Consider the following 20,061-nt stretch of genomic DNA (forward strand, 5'->3'; position numbering starts at 1 on the left):
CCAGCCAACTTTATTTGGGGCTCCACGGCAGCTGCTCCTTTAAGAGAGGTAAAATAACCTGAGTTCTATTCAGATGATACTAAATTGAAACCTCTGTGAGAATCCTGTAAGGTGGCCACAACTCAAGGCCAGGCAACACCTGCCATTAATGCATGGAATAGTTCCCTCCATTCAAGGGAGCTCTGTGGTATATGTGAAAGGTACACAAATTTGAAATTTGATCCTGGCTTTGTCACTGGAGGCATTTCTTGCTTGGCCCAATAGATATTCTTCTCCACAAGTTCTAGGCAGATCAAATTTTTGGTTTGGGCTGCACCTGTGGCATGCTGATGTTCCCGGACCAGAGATGGAACCCTTGCCATAGCAGTGACAGCACCAGATCCTTAACCCATTGATCCAACAGGGAACTCCCAGGTAGAACAAATCTTTATTCCATGCCCTATTTCAAATTTGTGAGGTGACTCTGCTATCAAACAAAGAATTATCCCACAATTTATCTGCTCTGTAAATTTTAATTTTCACTTATTTGATTTCCTCAAAGGGATACAGCTATGACCAGAATTAGAGACATGGAAATGGTAAAGCCAACAGAAAATTACTCTAGAAGCCAAACCCTTAGAGTGATGTCCAGAATTCAACAAGTCCAAAGGAAACTTTTCTGAAAGAAACAGGAACTGCCATCTCTACTGAAATAATACCCTTGGGAGAGATAAGACTTTAGACCACATTTGTCACTGATACCATAATGTTAAGAAGTAGAGGCCTTTGTTTGAAAGGAGACTTTGCTTTGGAAAAGGGAACAGAAGAGTTATGAGGTTACAAATTTCAACAGAAATGAGAAGATGAGGTCATCAAGGTTAAACCAAGGCAACTTCCCAATTTGGCCTGGGGTTCAAAATGAGCCTTCCATTTCTATTTTGTGAAATGGGAGTGGCGGTAGAAGAAAGGCTGCGCATTAGACTAGGACTGGTTTACTACCAAGACCATCCTAGTCAAAACCACTACAAAGCTTATGAAGCCTTAAGGAGAAACACTAAAAATTTAACAACGGCATGAGAAATTTAGATAAGATGCTCTCTCAAGTCCTTGACATTTTCACGTAGAAAGATTCTGAACCAAGTTCACTGTAACTTTTCTCTTTCTTTCTTTCTTCCTTCCTTTCTTTTTTGTCTTTTTGCCTTTTCTAGGGCCGCTCCTGTGGCATATGGAGGTTCCCGGGCTAGGGGTCTAATCGGAGCTGTAGCCGCTGGCCTACGCCAGAGCCACAGCAACAAGGGATCCGAGCCGTGTCTGCAACATACATCACATCTCATGGCAACGCTGGGTCCTTAACCCACTGAGCAAGGCCAGGGATCGAACCCGCAACCCCATGGTTCCTAGTTGGATTCATTAACCACTGAGCTGTGACAGGAACTCCTAACTCTCCTTTCTTAAACAAGCTGCAAAACACGGCAGCTTGGGAGCCAAAAGAAGCCCAAAACTGGAGAGAAGTATTACCTTCTAAGCATTTCTAAGAATATAGGGTGGCCTTGGCATTTCCACAGTGTACAGAACAGCTAAAGAATATTCACTTTGCACTTGTGGGTCTGTTTCTCATGATGCCAAGCTGGGTCCAGAGTAATCTGTTCAGACTTGTCCTCCTCAGCACTCCTACGTTTCTGAATCAGTAGGTGCACTAATGCATTCTGAGTCCCGCTGTGATATAATTAAGGGACAATGTTTGCAGCCAAGGAGTAGAGAGAGTTGTAAATGCCTCCCGTGGGTGATTAAATGCTAAGGGGAAGTTGAATAACTACAGAATCCATTTGGTGCAAGTTTATTCCAATGCCATGAGCATTTTTTTTTTTCAATTATAGGATCAGGTTTCTAAAAAGATACACAGCATCCATAAGCAAACATTTTCATGTCTTCATCTCCTGCGAGGGAATGGAGAACTTAAACTCCTGCACCGTAGGAAAGCTCACTTATCTAGAACGGAGACTTGGCTGAATTAGCATTTAAGAAGGGAAAACCAAAAGCTGTTTCCGAAAGAATTAGATGGGAGAAATGCTTGAGTGCTTCAATAATGAAAGGAAGAGGTCCTCGTCTACTGTGGGAATGACTGGTTGGTTATATTTCTCACTGCCATTCAAAAAAACTGAAGTACAGTTGATTTATAATATTGTGTTCGTTTCAGGTAAGCAAAGTGATTCGGTTATACATATATGTAACTATATTACTTTTTAAAATTCATTTCCATTATAGATTATTATGAGATTTTTGAATATAGTTCCCTATGAGATTGTTTCACTCATTGCCATTTTTTTTCCCCTTTTAGGGCCACACCCATGGCACAGATGGAGGTTCCCAAGCTAGGGGTCCAATCAGAGCTATAGCTGCTGGCCTACACAGCAGCCACATCCATGCCAGATATGAGTCACATCTGTGACCTACATCACAGCTCACAGCAACGCTGGATCCTTAACCCACTGAGTGAGGCAAGGGATCAAACCTACGTCCTCATGGATGCTAGCCCCTTCATTTCTGCTGAGCCACGACAGGAATTCCCTCAGCGCCATTTTTTTTATCTCAACAAACCACTCACTTACCCTGTTTGGGTCTAAGTTTGTGCATCTGAAAATGTGAGGGGTAGGGGTTCTCAGATTAAGGGAGTTCTGAAATTCTTTCCATTTCAGTCCCACATACACAAACACCACACTGGAAGGTGTGAATGAGGATCTAAAATAAAATCAATAAAATGTACATAAATGACTTCATATCGTAATCAGAACTCTCTTACAATGTTGGAAGGGCTGCAGACTGGCACATGATTTTGGAAACAGGTGGGCATATAAATAAAACTGAAACTATATATCTCTTTTACCCATATTGCTGAGGGAAACTGCATATGTGCACAGAGAGAAAAAGATAAAAATTCTCACTGCACAGTGTTTATAACAGCCCCAAACCGAAAAAAAAATATAAATATCTATCAATAGAAAAACAGGAAATAAATAAAACATGGTCTCTTCATGCAAAGAAATACTATATTGTAGTTAAAAGAATGACAAGGCTGGAGTTCCCATTGTGGTGCGGTGGAAACGAATTTGTCTAGGAACCATGAGGTTGCGGGTTCCATCCCTGGCCTCGCTCAGTGGGTTAAGGATGTGGCATTGCCATGAGCTGTGGTGTAGGTTGCAGACTCGGATCAGATTCCGAGTTGCCGTGACTGTGGTGTAGGCTGGCAGTTGTAGCTCCAATTTGACCCCTAGCCTGAGAACCTCCATATGCTGTGGATGTGGCCCTAAAAAGCAAAAGCAAAAAAAAAAAAAAAAAAGACAAAGCTCTATATAAATATTAATATTTCTAAAATATAAGGTATTAAGGAATTTCCATTGGTTACATTTGTGAAAATTTGAGTAAAAAAGGGTAATGACTGCTACTGAGTGTAACACACTAAATCGGTAAACATCATGAGTCCACCATATTACTCAAACAAAAAAGCACACTGTTGGATGAAAAGTGCAGTACAACATAGAATATGAAGTCATTTATGTACATTTTATTGGTTTTATTTTAAATTTGAATTTTTATATTTTTGCTTTCTCAGGGCCATAGCTGTGGGATATGGAAGTTCCCAGGCTAGGGGTCAAATCAGAGCTTCAACCGCCAGCCTACACCACAGCCACGGCAATGCCAGATCCTTAACCCACTGATTGAGGCCAGGGATTGGACTCGCATCCTCATGGATACTAGTCAGGTTTGTTACTGCTGAGCCACAATGGGAACTCCTATACATTTTAAATAAAAATAAAAATAATACCATTTGGTGTTCACAGATTCATAATATGTGAGTGTGTGTGTGTATGTGTGAGAAACCAGAGAAAAGAGAAAGGACCTATATAAGTTCTTGATGATGTGAGGAGAGGCAAGTTGGAGTCTGTAACTGGAGACTGGAGATAAAGGAGAATTCAACTTAACTAGTATGATGACTTTGTGTGTACACACACACACACCCCAACAGCAACAGCAATGACAACAATAAAATGTCATTTCTAGACAGTGGGAAAAAGGTGATTATTATAACATTCATCTCTACATTTAAAAAAATCTTCTCAAAATAAAAAATAAGAGTATATGAGAAGCAATGTTTTTGGCAGGTGGATGCTGACAAGCTCCCTCTGAGCCCCAACATGAAGGGCCTCCAAGAAACTGAGACAGCCTAACTTTTAGGCCTTTACTGTCTAATCCACGCCATCCAATATGGTAGCCACCAGCCACATGGAGTTACTTGTATGTGAATTCAAATTAATTAAAGTTAAAGAAAATTAAAATCAAAGTCCCTACACTGCAGTAGCCACATTTCAAATGCTAAAGGGTCACATGGGGCTGATGGCTATTATACTGGGCAACACACATAGAAAACATTTCTATCATTCCTATAAATCCTATTGAGCAGAGCTGGTCTTGAGCTAAAAACCTGCCTTTTAGACACCAGGACACTTTTGGTTACATTGCTCTTCCTTAATAATATGTCCTTCTGACCATGGGAAAACCCAGGTAATGACTACAAGGATTTCTTTTGTTTCTGGCAGGAATGTGTCCACTATAATCCTACAATCCAATTATTAATGAAGTAACATTTTCTTGTGAAAAAAAAAAAAAAGAGAGAGAGATAAACCATCCTGAGAAAGTGACCTGGCAATTATCTATAGTTTTGTAAACATCATATTTCATTTCCTCCAAAACTTACGAAGTAGGAAAATGGGTTGAAGGACAATGAAAGCATTACCCAAACAAAACTCAAGATATAGATTCAATGGTTTCCAAGAGCCTTTGTTTCTTACCTGTACACAGTATGAGGGACGTATACTTCCCGGGTTGGAAATTCCAAAATCTCTTTGTGTGGACGGCCCCGGTTTTCAGGAAAGGGTCTCACTGGCAGCATTTCAGGCGTCAGACAGCAATTGACAGTCTCTGGAGCCAGAGAAATCTCCAGTTTGAGTGAACCTAAAGAAGGAAAATAGGACTGTCTTAGTCGAGACACTGTCATGTACAAGGGGATCAAGAAAGATTACTGTACTATATTTCTTTCATGAAAATAAGGATAAACTGTGGGAGTATAGAAATTTTGGAATGCCCAGCTAATTTTCTACAGTTTGAGGAAAAGCATGTCATGACAACTTTTGAGATGTTGTTTCTGGTACTTAAAAAGCAAGAAATTGTAAAATGAGTAAGAATGGATTTGAGAATCTTTAAAGTCCCTTCCAAGAAGTACCACGCTATAAGGACATAGTTCAGTAATTTCTCTTAAATTCACAAACACTAAAAATTGGGGGTTTTTAAACTGAGTTCCCTGGTACCCCAGGGGGCTGCAGAAGTGCATTCAGGGGCTATTAAGCTAATGGTAAAGAAGGTGTGCCCTCACCTTCTCCCCATTTTCTTTCTTTTTCTTTCTTTCCTTCCTCCCTTTCTCTCTCTCTCTTTCTTTCCTCCCACATCTGCTGCATATGGAAGTTCCCAGGCTATGGGTTGAATTGGAGCTGCAGCTGCTGGCCTATGCCACAGCCACAGCAACACCAGATCTGAGTCACATCTGCAACCTACATTGTAGGCTGTGACAACGCTGGATCCTTTAACCCACTGAGTGAGGTCAGGGACTGAACTTGCATCCTCATGGATACTAATTAGATTCTTAACCCGCTGAGCCACAATGGGAATGCCTCCCCAAATATTTCACTCTTACTTCTTCTTACGCTAGGAGTTTCATGCAATATTTTATGTGATAAATGGGGCTCCTCTGTTCAAACTATTACCCGATCATCTGAGTGTGAAACCCAATAGAAAGCATGATGATTATTTACAGAATCAATCTTTTAATAAAAATAGAAAACACTAATAGATTTGCCCCCCCAAAGTAGACTGTAACTCCTAATGCAAAATCCTCTATTTCGCTTGACAAAATATGATTTTTATCACTTGCAGCATTATATGAATAATGCATCTAATCAGAAATGGCTTTGGAAAAAAAAGAAAAACAAATGACTTTGGTACAACTAAGAGGATGAAGATAAGCCATCCACACCTGGAATCGACTTGACTCTTCTCTGTAGGGAGGAAGATCTTTTGTAGTCAGCTAAAAACTTGAATAAGTCTTCATCACTAAGGCGATCTCCCTCCTGCCAAGAGAGAAGTCAGGGTTAGTGTGGATGCACCTCAGACTCCTGGAGTCGGGACCAAGGCTTTCTCGTCAGATTTTTATCTTTAAGTTTATTTTTATTTATTTATTTATTTATTTGTCTTTTTTGCTGCTCCCGCAAAAGTTTATTTTTATTTATTTATTTATTTATTTGTCTTTGGGCTGCTCCCGCGGCATATGGAGGTTCCCAGGCTAGGGGTCGAATCGGAGCTTCGGCCTACGCCAGAGCCACAGCAACTCGGGATCCGAGCCGCGTCTGCAACCTATACCACAGCTCACGGCAACGCCGGATCGTTAACCCACTGAGCAAGGGCAGGGATCGAACCCACGACCTCATGGTTCCTAGTCAGATTCATTAACCACTGCGCCACGATGGGAACTCCTATCTTTAAGTTTAAATTGTAACATGCCTTTCATAGATATGAGGATTACAGGCAACTATGAAATCATGTAGTCAACCTCTTGTCAAAGATTCTTTTTCTACCCCTCCCACCTCACTCTGCCTCTTCACTCCTCCTGGGACAGGATTTCTAAAGAAGGCTGCATTTCTTACTGCATTTCTAAAGAAGGCGGTCTGATGATTAGTAATTTTCTCCCCCTATAATTTAAACCCACTGATACTTTGATTTATTCCCTGTGACAAAATAGAATAGTTCTAGTTCTTCAAAGACTTGAAGATGCAGAAAGCATCTTATATCTTTTTCCTATCCTCATCTTTTTCACCATTGTCTTGACTAAGAAGGCTAAACACAAATATTACCCTCTACATGCCTATGTGGGACAGGCATGCTGCCTAGAGAGCCATGTGCAAGAGCTCTGAGCCTTACAGCAGCCCAGTAAGGAAGGTAATTAGGTAAGTAGGTCTTGCTCCTAAGAACAGATGAGAAAACTCTGACTTTGTTCAGTCAAGAGGTAATATAATTGGAAGGAGCATCTCCAAAACAGAAGCCCTTTCAGTCCCCTTCTACCTCTACCATGAGGCATGGCGCACAGAACCCGTAGTAACCCTCAGGCATTTCAGTTTGTTAACATAACTCCTTGAGATGCTCCATGAGAACTGCTTGAGCAGTGGAAAAATTTCCAAAACAGAGTCAAAACAAGTCAGTCAAGTTGTTTTTCTTATCATAAAATACATGTCACATAAAATACCTATCATGTAAAATCTTAACCACATTCAGTAGTCTTAAGTACATTCACTTAGTTGTGCAACCCGGTCTCCAGAACTCTTTCATCTCACAAAACTGAAACTCTGTACCCATTAAACAACTCCCCATTTCTCCCTCCCAGAGCCCCTGAAAACCATCCTTCTACTGTCATTCCACTTTCTTTCTTTATGAATTTGATTATGCTAGGAAATTCTTCATTCTTGAATGAGTCTCAGTGATTCTGAAATAATAAATAGCACCATCTGCAACGGTCCCACTATAAGAGGAAGCAGGCAGCTCTAGAAATCCTGAACATGGAAAACTGGTGAGATGGACATGTTATTTATTTATTTATTTTGTCTTTTTCTAGTGCCGCTTCCTGGAGCATATGGAGGTTTCCAGGCTAGGGGTCTAATCGGAGCCGCAGCCTCCGGCCTACGCCAGAGCCACAGCAACGCGGGATCCGAGCCGCGTCTGCAACCTATACCACAGCTCACGGCAACGCCAGATCGTTAACCCACTGAGCGAGGCCAGGGATCAAACCCACAACCTCATGGTTCCTAGTTGGATTCGTTAACCACTGCGCCACGACGGGAACTCCAATAACATCTTGAGCCCAAGGGGAAGTAGCTGTTTTAGCCAGACTATTTTCACAGCCTAATAAATGAACTGACCATGAAAGTTCAAATAGGATAGTTTGTACTAATGGGAACAAATCCTAAACTCAATGGAAAGAGTCAATACTCTTTAGCACTTGTGACATCCCAAATCCTCTGAGAAGAGCTTTCCATGCCTTGTGCAATCTAACCCTGCTAACATCCACATGAAGCAAGTGTTATCATCCTTGTCTTGTAGATAATGAAATCGAGGCTTGGGGAGGTTGACCCATTTATTCTCTTAGTTATTATATATACCCCCACTTTGGGCTCCAACACTCATGCCATTATGAGGGGCAGGCACATATCCAAACACATGGGAACATGAAGAGATACCTGCTTGAAAAAGCTGTTTATAGTCATGGTCTTGAAGTTGGATCCAAGCCCATTTTCCTCCAAGGATAAAGCTCTTTCAGAAAGTCTTCGAGATTGGGACAACGTTCTGCGCTCACCCACAGAGCCTTTCCCTTTAAGGAAAACAATGGTTATTCTAAAGTTTGCCTTTCTGCTTGAATATAAAGCAGTTATTAACTCTACCATAGGTAAGATGTGTTAAGCACACTGAACAAGAGAACACTGAACATGGTCATTCTTTTTTTTTTTTGTCTTTTCTTGTCTTTTTAGGGCCGCACCCGAGGCATATGGATGTTCCCAGGTGAGGGGTCGAATCAGAGCTGTAACCGCCAGCCTACACCAGAGCCACAGCAACATGAGATCCAAGCCACATCTGTGAGCTACACCACAGCTTACGGCAATGCTGGATCCTCAACCCACCAACTGAGGCCAGGGATCGAACTGGCATCCTCATGGATGTTAGTCAGGTTTGTTAACCGCTGAGCCATGACGGGAACTCCAACATGGCCATTCTTGTTTTGAAGATTCCCTTCCCCTACCCTTGTTTAGACTCCTGTGTTGAGTCCCTAATCGCCCTCTGACCACCGTGGAGAGGCCATGATCAGCCTCAGTGCCCTCCCACGTGGACATCAGGGAAGGCTGGATGCCATGCAGCAGGAGTCCAGGGCTGCAGCCAGAACAGGGTCTGCAGTCAACAGTGTTTGCTTTTGCTTTATTTTTGTATTTGCTTTATTTGGTCAACAGTGTTTGGTTTGGTTTTATTTTTATATTTGCATTCCATTGGGAGAGGCATGTACTCAAATGCCCCTGAAGGCATTTGGGATTGTGACCTCAACATGCTACAGGTCGGCCTGAGTATATTCTAGATCTGAGCTTTCTTCTATTCTTGCCTTGGCTGACCTGACTAATGGTAATGAGTCACACCCAAACCTGAACACTGAGACTCTGCTTAGTTGTTCCATACCCACTTTGAAGATATAAGTGGGGATCGTATTGCTTTTACACTGCAAAACCCAAGGGTTCTGTTGTGAAAGGTCAAATTGCTTAGAAGTCTAATGTTCCAACCCTGTCTTTGAAAATTCTCTTACCCTTAATTCCTGTCATGATGCCGAGCTGAAGCTTCTTGCTACCACTGAACCACCTAAACTTGCCATGCTGCCTCAGTATAATACATTGCATCTTTTAGTTGCTTTTTGACAATCACCCTCTGTAGTCAGGTTAATTTATCCTCATCCCAGAGCTGACTGAGGACTCAGCCAGCTCTATGTCTTAAGTACCTAGTTCATGTGGCCTCTAAACAGAACTCTTTCAAAAAAGAATACCTGGGTCTACACAGAAATTGGTCACTGAAAACACACACACACACACACACACACACACACACCCCTCTGTGGAGTGAAGGTTGGGATGTACTAAAATGAGATTTGTTTTCCATGTATCAATAAAAACCTAGGAGCTCTGACTGGTAATTATGAACCAAGAACTCCAAGATAGCAGCAGCAGTAACAAAATACTTTTGCTTCCACTCCTCTGCTACAGGCAACATTTCAGGAGCAGAGCGGCAGAGCTATGGAATACATGAGAAACGTCCCAAGAAATGTGACTGGAGACATAAATATTTGCTGGATACAAAGAAGTTAAAAAAAAACAAAACAAACTCTGCCACAGGTGGGGGGAGAAATACTTGAAAACTTTGTAACCCTCTTGCATAGTTCCAAACCCAAACTGTTTAGAAATAAATAATTCAGATCAAGGGATAGGTCATGAAAAAGATGCTAAATAAATCAGAACAGTAACTAAATATTCTTTTGGCATCCACTTTTTTTTTCCATTGCATTTGGCAAAATAAACTTTAAGGAACTGGAAATGTTGCTGAGAAACCTGCATTTTGCCTTGCTTTGCCTTTTTTTCTTTTCTTTCTTTATTTCATTTCTCTCCTTCTTTCTCTTTTCGTCTTTTTAGCAGCATATGGAAGTTCCCATGCTAGGGGTCAAATCGGAGCTGTGGCTGCTGGCCTACACTACAGCCACAGCAATGCAGGTTCCGAGCTGTGTCTGTGACCTACACCACAGCTTTCGGCAAAGACCAATTCTTAGCTCACTGAGCAAGAACCAGGATTGACCTCGCATCCTCCTGGATACTAGTCAGGTTCGTTTCCAGTGAGCCACAGTGGGAACTCCAAAATTAACTCTATAAAGTGTCAAACTATACAGAAAATTCCAACCAAACTTATTACAAGAGTATGTTTAAATGCTACAAAGTTCATGATAATTATCTTGGATCTCTGTGTAATCAAGCATCTGTAATCTAGTCGCAACCGCGTTTCACTCTATTCATCTCCTCTTCCTTCCCATCCCCTCACCTTACTGTACCCCAGGTTCCCACCACCAAGCATCTGACCTCAGAGGTGGTACACTGGGGAGCCCTTCCCTTCACATCACAGTTGAAAAGCTTACCAACCATGGACTCCACGTCGGTTACCTCCCTGTCCAGGGTAGAGACACTGAAGAAACTTGCTAAGCTTATGGGAGCCCAGGCAAAGGGCATCCGGTATTTCCCCAAACGCTGGCAGAAGGATTCAGCCTGAAGTTTTAGTTTTTCAATCTTTTCTTTACTCTAGAGGCAAATGGAAAGAGACAGCAGAAACAAACAATATGGCACCAGCACCAAGTCAATTGCCTCTGCCATGAATAAGACAGCCACCTTTAAAATCCCTACCCTAATGATTAAAAAGAGTGAATAGGCAGAAAAATAGCACAACTCAGGCCAGAAGTCCAACTGATAAGGAAATACAGAAGCAAAAATGAGGAATTTAAATAAAGTTAAAGAAAGGTGACCTTTAATTATTAAATACACCTTCAGCTTAAAAAAAATCTTGCTGCTTGTTATACCAGCTAATCAACAAGTACCTCTTTTGGAGGCTAGTTACATGACTTGGATTTGCATGAGACAATATTGGGATGGAAAGTTTTATATGTGATCTATCAAGCTCTCAAAAGAGCCTGTTTTTCAAAAGTTGCCTTGGAAGATTCCAGAAAGATCTATAGGGGCTCCTAACAACCTCTTTATTAGGTTGATAGCACTTCCAAGATATTCATTCTAGTTCAAAATAAAAGGTGGATTTGTTTAAAGTATCTTAAGTTCAATAAATTGTACTTGAAATGTATGTACAGAGGATGCTGTTAGGCAAGTCTTAGTCCAAAAAAGCTTTGCCTTAAAAATCACATTGGAAACTTGCAAATGGGTACTGAGAAGAGGCGTCCTTTTCATAGGCTTAGTACCTGTGATGTACTAATAAATTTATGAGGTATGGCATGCAGCTAGTTTTCAAATGTCTACACCAGAGAGAATGGCAGTCCCTGCTGCAGAGGAAGCTGGGAGAGCTCTGGCACTGTTTAGATTCATGGGGCGTCTATGGCCCTCCCAATCAATCAAGTCAGACCCTTGGAACCAAGACAGCAGAAAGCAACTTTGGCTTAGTCAAGTTTTATGGTTAGACATTGGTGTGTATATCATCAGGTGGTTGAGTTTAATAATTGATTTCTTTACAAAGTTATCATCAATGAGCAGCTTCCTTTCCTTCTTTTGTTTAAATATAATTTATTAGTGTTTCATACAGGGACACATTATGGACTAAACCCCATTAACTATTGTGTGGAAGACTTCCGAGAAATATCTGCTTATTCTAAGATGTAACCATTTACAGCAATACTCAAAATAGCATACCTTTCCACCATCACTTTCTTTGATAACCATGTAGGGTTCTGCACAGTCTCCAATCTCTCCCTGCTGAAGGACCTTTTCAATCTACCAACAAAAATGTTAAAGCACATGAATTACATCCGTTTAATATGCAACCAACCACCAAAAATAGTGTTTTATGACAATATTTGATGATATCAAGAGATGTCCATGATATATTTTTTGATTTAAAAAATTAATATGAAACAGTACGGTCCTACTGCATAGCACAGAGAACTATATTCAATGTCCAAAACCACAATGAAAAATAATATAAAAAACATATATGAAAAATGTATATATATGTATAACTGAACCACTTTGCTGTACAGCAGAAATTAACACATTATAAGTCAACTATACTTCAAGAAAAATATATATAGGAGTTCCCGTTGTGGCTCAGTGGTTAACGAATCCGACTAGGAACCATGAGGTTGCAGGTTCGATCCCTGCCCTTGCTCAGTGGGTTAACGATCCGGCGTTGCCGTGAGCTGTGGTGTAGGTTGTAGACGCGGCTTGGACCCCGTGTTGCTGTGGCTCTGGCATAGGCCGGTGGCTATGGCTCGGATTCGACCCCTAGCCTGGGAACCTCCATATGCCGCAGGGGCGGCCCAAGAAATAACAAAAAGACAAAAAGACAAAAAAAAAAAGAAAAAATATATAAAAATTAGTATGAAGAGTATATACAGTGTTGTAAAAAACTCATGAAGAAGCATTAAAAGGATAATAGGAGATACACAGCAAATGTTAATAGTAGTTATCTTTGTATGGTGGGATTATGTGCTATCTTTATTTTCTTCCTATTGCTTATGTGTATTTTCTATTTTTAAACAATAAACATGTATTATGTTTACAATAAAAAAATGCAATAAAAGTTATTTTATAATACAAAACCCATGAGACATATGTAGGAAGTGAATAGCTCATTTTCTTTATTATTGCTTACAATGTAAAAAAGAAATATGACCTCTGTAAAAGTCAGGTTGGGGGCTAAAATCTTCCACAAAATGAATGAATGAACAGAATAAATCATCTGTAATTGTCTCCCTTGTATTTCCTATTAGGGCTGCTCATCTGGATTTAACAGACTTGGAAAGGAACTCGAAAGCAGGAGGATGGTGCAGCTTTTCACTCTGCTAACCGGCTGGTAAGATGAATTGAAGCTACTCCTATCAAGCATCTTCTTCCATCTTGCTTCAGGTGAAGGATCCAGCTGGCCATGAATTTGGAATTTGGATACTATTTCCCTCCCCAAGCTGGACACGGCTACCCCTAGGTACTTTGTGAGAAGGGGGCGCAGGCTGCTATGCCAGCCTACTGTATGGTCCTTCTTGATTCATGTGTAAAAGACATGCATGAGTCCTCAGGCAGGTAGGGGAAAGGGGCATATCAGAATTGCCTGGGAACTGCTTTATGGTGAAAAGGCTACCCTCAGCCCTATTTAGAGGAAGAGTAGCAACAATTATGGTATTACAGTAAAGAAAAATCAGAAGCAAACCAAGGACTGGCGTGAGTGAAGCTAACTTTCTTAACCATACCTAGACAATTTAGAGAATGTTATTGTTGCAAATGAATGCATTTATGTATCTGAAAATTTTGGAATATATTTAGTGAGTAGTAGTCATTCATAGGTAACCACTGATGTTTAGCAGATTACCATGGGTTAGCCAAAATAAAGTTATCCACTGAGAATTGGAGTTGGGAGTAAAATTTGGATTGACAGAACTAATGCTGGCTTCTTTGATTTCTCAGGCTGCAGAGAATTTGAAAATCAACTACAGGGTTTCTAGAGTGGCCATAAAGCTATTTTTCCTGTATGTCTAAGTAATACTGCAATGAAAGGGACATAAATAAGGTTGACAATACATGGGTCTTTTCAGCAATAGAATTTTAATGATTTTCCATAAACTTAAATAAGTTCCCCTCAAGCTAGGGTGACATTTCAGAATCTTTGTAAAATGATGTAAGGGGAGGTAAAATGGAAGGATATCTGCCACTTGTTAAGTGACCTCCAAATCACCTGAATTTTTTGGAATCTGTATGCTTGTTTCATGAGACCGTGGAGGAGTCAATGAAATTATAGATATAAAACACTGTGCTAACTAGAAAATGTCCCAAACCTGGAATTCTGGGTGTACATGAAATCAAACCCCCTTATTTTTTTTCCCCCTTTTACTCTGAGGGTAATGAGTCAATGAGATCAATTATTTGGTTAAAAGTAGGTAAAATACTCAATGTTCGCTGTTAACGTCTAACCAGCCATTTTGGTGTGTAGAGAAAGTCTCTGGTTTCTTACATCATTAAGCAGTACAGCCTAGCATGAAAAGTCCTTCCATTTATAATTGCTCACAGATTTTGACTCTCACTAGACAAATGTGGTCTGTGAGATTGTGATTAAAAGAGAGAGCGAAGCTTGGAAGCTACAGCCCATACCTCAAACTGTCAGAGCCTGGACTTGTGGACATTTAACTCTGGGTCTTTAGAAAAATATGAGTACCCTTAGGAAACATGACCTGAGATTTTCTCCAAAGTGGCTCCCAGAGCTGGATAGCTGAGGGTCTTTCCTTGCTTTGGAGAAGGGTGCCTAGGGAAGTGCCAGGCTTTACTCTGTCATCACAGCTACCCATGGAGGGAGGTGTTATTATCCTCACTTTACAGATGAGGAAACTAAGTCTCAGAAACGTTAGGTAATTGCCCAAAATCATGTAGCTACTAAGTGGCAAAGCCAGGACTCAACCCTAGGACTGTATGACTCTAACACCCATAGTCATTCTAGCATCCAACAGGATTTGCTTGTGAAGGAAAAGAAGACAAGTTGAGAGGGAAATAAAGTGAATCTCACAGAGGACATAGGGCCATTCTGACACCTCTCTCCCACTAAACACGGCCTGGGAATAATGCAACAATGAGAACACCAGAACCTGCAAATCAGACTGTGTTTAATTACCTTGACTACTAGGTAGATGTCCGAGGACGGATAGGTGACCGAGAACACGGCAGACCTTGCCTGACTGGATGTGGCCACAGAAGGCGTGTGAGCACGCAGAAATCCTTTAAACTGGTCAGAGTTCAGGTCACAGTGAAAGTTTTCTGAGATCTGTAAATGAGCAGCAAAACGAAAAACAAGTTACACCTGTTCTTCTTACGGCCAAAACACGTTTTTAAAAAGTGAAAAAGAAAACCCACTATATTTCAACAAAGAAATAAGTATAGTCATAGACACGGTTTATGACTAGGAGCTGGTGGAAAATCTGATACACAGTTTGTCACGATTTCTAGATATTTTTGAATCATTTGAGAGAGGTCCCTTGAAACATTTAAATTTGTATTAACCTCTGTAAGCCAACTACAGTGGAAAAAATAAAAATCATTTAAAAAATTTGTATTAACCCACCAGTATCTCCTGAATATCTGTGATGTGCTAGGTACAGCACTGAACAGGGGGGCATTATTTCTGCCCTCCCTTAGTTTACAATCAAGAATGAGGGAAAAGGCAAATTTGTACTAACTACAGTAAGAGCAAAATATAAGTGACCACACTCATACAGAAATCACACCAAACCAAACCAAACCAAAAAATGCTGTGGAGGTTCCCAAAGGTGGGAGATCACATCCAACTGGGGGGTGGGGAGATGGGGAATGCTTCTCCTGGGGGACGCATGTGAGGCGGACAGGCCTTGGAAGCAGATTCAGGCAGGCAGAGCTGGAAAGTGACAGTGTGCTAGGGAGAGAGTGCAGCAGAAATAGCTCAGAGGCGGGAAAGCCTGGAGTGACTTTAGTTAACATCAAGGAGTCTAGCTTGACTCGGTCTAGGCTGGGAATGAAAGCAGATGAGAGCCATCCTGCAGAAAGTTGCATGGAAGCTGAAGAGTTTGTTTTTGGTGTTGCAGGTAGTGAGGATCCATTAAAGATTCTAAGCAAAAGCACGACAGGACGAAGGCCCCTGGGCTCACCAGGGTGGTACTACTGAAGAACCACTGTAGAGCTTGGTCTCCGCTAGTTTCATCACTGATAGACTTACAGCCAGAGCAAGCAGAGACTACATTTACCAGCCTCCCTTGCAGTTAGGAGTGAGCATGCGACTAAATTCTTTCCAATGAATTCTGAGCACAAGCGATGGGTCAAATTTCTAGGTACTCTTCCCCCCTTTTGGGGAGCTTAAGTGGTAGTGATGGAATGATTCAGGAGAGCACATGCTGAAGATGGAGGAGAGACACTGCCAGCTTGGGTTCCTGAATGAGTGAGTGGAGCAGACCACTGTTGACCCCGAATACCCCCCTACCCAGAAGTGTTAACTGCCAAAGGCAGAAACATTCTCCTTTAAGCCAGGGCTTCTTTATATGTGGCCCCCTGACCAGCAGCTTCAACATCACCCGGAGACCTTTCAGAACTACAAATTCTCGGGTCCCACCCAGACTTACTGAATCAGAAATTCTGGAAGTTCCCATTGTAGCTCAGGGGAAACAAACCCGACTAGTATCCATGAAGATTCAGGTTTGATCAGTGGGTTAACCCCTGTTCAGTGGGTTAAGGATCCAGCCTTGATGTGAGCTGTGGTGTAGGTCGCAGATGCAGCTTGGATCTGTGGTATAGGCTGGCAGCTGCAGTTTCAATTCAACCCCTAGCCTGGGAACTTCCATAAGCCACACATGAGAAGCTAAAAAAGAAAAGAAATTCTGGGAATGGGCCCAGCATCTGTTTTTGTTTGTTTTTGGTTTTATTTATTATTATTTTTTGGGGGGCGGGGGGGTTGTGTCTGAGGCATGTGGAAGCTCCCAGGCCAGGGACTGAACTCATGGCACAGCAGCAACTGGAACCTCTGTAGTGACAACACTGGATCCTTAACCCTACTGTGCTACAAAGGAACTCTCCAGCATCTGTTTTAACAAGTGTGTACTTTTAACAAGAAATACACACTTCCTTAAGTACTGAATGGTTATGGGTGGAGGGGCAGAAATCTCTTCTCTGGTTTTGCTATTTCTGTCCTCCTCTACCAGTTACAAAGTGACTAAACAGTAAAACATTCATGGAGAAAGCTTTTCAATTAAAAGCCTGTTATACTCTATCTCATGGCAAATTTAGACTTTTACTGCCAGGATAAGCCTTCTTCACAATGTAAAAAACTCCCAAACTGAGCAAGCATTACTCACTCATCTGAGCTTGCTACAGCCGTATGTAAATTGCCTTCCATTCAGGATAAGCCTTCTTCACAATGTAAAAAACTCCCAAACTGAGCAAGCATTACTTGCTCATCTGAGCTTGCTACAGCCGTATGTAAATTGCTTTGTTTTATGTATAACCCCATATGTTATTATTTCATTTCTCTCCCTATCTCAGCTAGGCTACCACATCCAGCTGACTTTCCCTGAAAGATTCTTCAAAGAACATAACTGACAAACATTCCCAAGTCATTTCTTTAAAAACTGCAAAGGCAATAGACCTGGACAGATTAAAGTTCACTTGCTTGCAAATGTAATGTTTTTTGCTTCACAGAAGTGAGATTTAAAAACATGAATGCAAAGACTCCATGAACAACAGATGATGCCCTCTGGGCTGGGCTATTTTTTGCCTTCTTACCTTTTTCCTTTCTTTAACATCATAGAGGGCAATGCTGGCAAACAGAGGCTCAATTTCAATCTCAAACCTGTTGGAGAGAGAAAACAAATATATGGTTTTAACTTAGATAATTCTGAATTTTCTGAAAGTGTTTGGATATATAATCTGGTTAAAAATATAAGTTGTTCCCAGAAGTATTTGGGTAGCTCCTTGCATATGAAAAACACACTGGGATATTAACCGAGAAATACAGGAAGTTCGTGGAAAATTCCTAATCATTTGAGATCACGGTGGGTGGCACATTCTCCCCAGAAGAGCTGGTGGGTGGCTCTGTAAGAGACGGCAGATGGAAGATTCATGGTGGAAGATTCATGGTCTGATCCACCATGGCCCTTCTTAGCATTGTAGCTGCTATATTTTCAGAGGGTTGAGTCTCTGTCTTAGGTAAAGAAAGAATAGCCATTTCTACTACTCAATTTTAGGGGCTGTAGCTTTTCAGCTAGTAAAAAAAGAAAAGTTCTGTTGCTTTTCTTTAGATTTACAGTGGGATCACCAGAGGAAGATAGGGTTACGATATGTGTGAATGTCTGGCCCTTCCTAATCCCACTGCCCCACTGAGCTGAGGCAAAGGAATGAGCATTGCTGATAAACACTGATGTGTGCAGACCCAGTAAGAGCTAGAAAGAGGAGCTCTCATGTTGGCCCTGAAAGCCAATTCCCCCAGAAATGGTGGATTTGAGGAGAAGGCACCCCCCCAAGACACCTTGCTACCACATGTTGGAAGATGCACAGATGTGCACCTGCCAAACCTCTCAGGTTAACAGCCCTTGAGGCTGCCAGCTAATCAGGCCATGGACCACCACTGCAGAAGTCATGCAAATCAGGCCACATTTTGTTTCAAGGCATATGTGAGAAGATGACCTTATCATTGGATAGCTTTGTTGAAAAAGAGAACTTTTTTAGAAGACTCTTTGGGCAGAGGTAAGCACAGACAGAAGAGTGAGTTGGCCAAATGGCACCTTTGGAAATGATGAGGGACTCACAGGGCACTGAATCAGATGACCTGGTACTGTTCCCTCTCCCATTGCCTGCTCATTCTGGGATCTTAAACAGGTTGCTTACTTTTCCCAGTCCCATTCATTTATCTGTAAAATGGGGAAAGGGCACTTGCTCTTCCTATTTCCTAGGGTTGTGAGGATTGTGAAGGTAATGTGTGTGAGTGTACTTTGTAAACCATGTCAAGGAGCACCATTACCCACCATAGCCAAGACGTGGAAGCAAACCCAAGTGTCTATCAAGGGATGAATGGATCAATGGAATATGGTGTATGTATACAAAGGAATATTATTCAGTCTTAAAAAGAAAGAAAATTCTGACATATGCTGCCATATGGACAAACTGTAAAGACGTTATATAAGTGACATAAACTAATCACAAATGGTCAAGCATTGTATAACTCCACTTATAAGGGGGACTTATAAAGAAGTAAAATTCATAGTGACAGTAGAATGGTCGGAAAGAGAAATGGGAATTACAGTTTCGTGGGTACAAATTTCCAGTCAGTAGGTAAGAAGAGTTCTGGAGATGGATGGCAATGAGAGTTGTACAACAATACAAAGGTACATAATGCCACTGAAATACCACTGAAAATGGTTAGGATGGCAAATTTTATGTTATGTATATTTATGACAAATAAAATTTAGCACTGCCATTACATTTTTTCTATCATATTTAAACAGTCTAGGTTTTCCCATAAGGGTTCCATTTCTTTTCTCTTATCCAGTTTACTTAAAGTAGTTAAAGTTATTAGGACAGTCTCTTCAAATCAGCTCCCCTCTTGCAGGTGTATGTTGGTCTGAATACTATTTAAGACAGAGGAGCAGGTCAAGTACACTGAGCAAACACCTCAGTTCTACTTAATTTCTACTTTAGAATTTTGGGGGAAAAGACCCCTAGAAACGACATAATTTTCAGCAAGAGAAATTCAAGTGACTCAATTTGTTTTGTTTTGTTTTTTTTTAGAGAATGATAATATATGACTATCCTGGTGGCCCTATCTTTCCACCTGTGAGAAGGGCTGCCACTTATTTATGAAAAACGACCAGGAGGCTTAGTGTCAAGCATCACAGAGGGGAATTCCTCCAACCACAAAGAGTATGGTTACTGCATCTAACAGTGGCCTGATGTGCTTCCTGTGGGGGTGAATGAGCGCCTCAGACAATAGGGCTGACTTCCTGAACAATGCAGAGGGGACGGAACAGCCACTTCCCCTCAGTCCTCCTGCTGAGGGGCTAGGAGGTTCCCCCTTCCAGGTCAGCTCACAAGGGCTAGAGTTTGCCTTTTTGTACCTGTTACTTGATACAGAGCTAGCTCATCGGCTATTCATCTTTGTGCATAAGACAAAAACTCCTAACTGCGTCCCCCCCTCCTG

The 20,061-nt window shown here is 41.4% G+C and overlaps 1 protein-coding gene across 4 annotated transcripts in view; it reads right to left on the reverse strand.

Moving 5' to 3' along the window:
* DOCK8 (dedicator of cytokinesis 8) overlaps positions 1 to 20,061 on the reverse strand; it is a 233,153-nt gene that overhangs the window by 110,816 nt on the left and 102,276 nt on the right. For all 4 annotated transcript variants that reach the window (XM_047767727.1, XM_047767728.1, XM_047767730.1 and 1 more), the window contains 7 exons: positions 17,652 to 17,718; positions 15,022 to 15,171; positions 12,060 to 12,140; positions 10,790 to 10,949; positions 8,316 to 8,446; positions 6,065 to 6,158; positions 4,827 to 4,989 (listed from right to left, as the gene is read on the reverse strand). In XM_047767727.1, coding sequence (XP_047623683.1) covers positions 4,827 to 4,989; positions 6,065 to 6,158; positions 8,316 to 8,446; positions 10,790 to 10,949; positions 12,060 to 12,140; positions 15,022 to 15,171; positions 17,652 to 17,718 — 846 coding nt within the window. The remainder of the gene's footprint in view (positions 1 to 4,826; positions 4,990 to 6,064; positions 6,159 to 8,315; positions 8,447 to 10,789; positions 10,950 to 12,059; positions 12,141 to 15,021; positions 15,172 to 17,651; positions 17,719 to 20,061) is intronic.

This window comes from Phacochoerus africanus, chromosome 2 (genome assembly GCF_016906955.1).
Source record: "Phacochoerus africanus isolate WHEZ1 chromosome 2, ROS_Pafr_v1, whole genome shotgun sequence".
Lineage (NCBI taxonomy): Eukaryota > Metazoa > Chordata > Mammalia > Artiodactyla > Suidae > Phacochoerus > Phacochoerus africanus.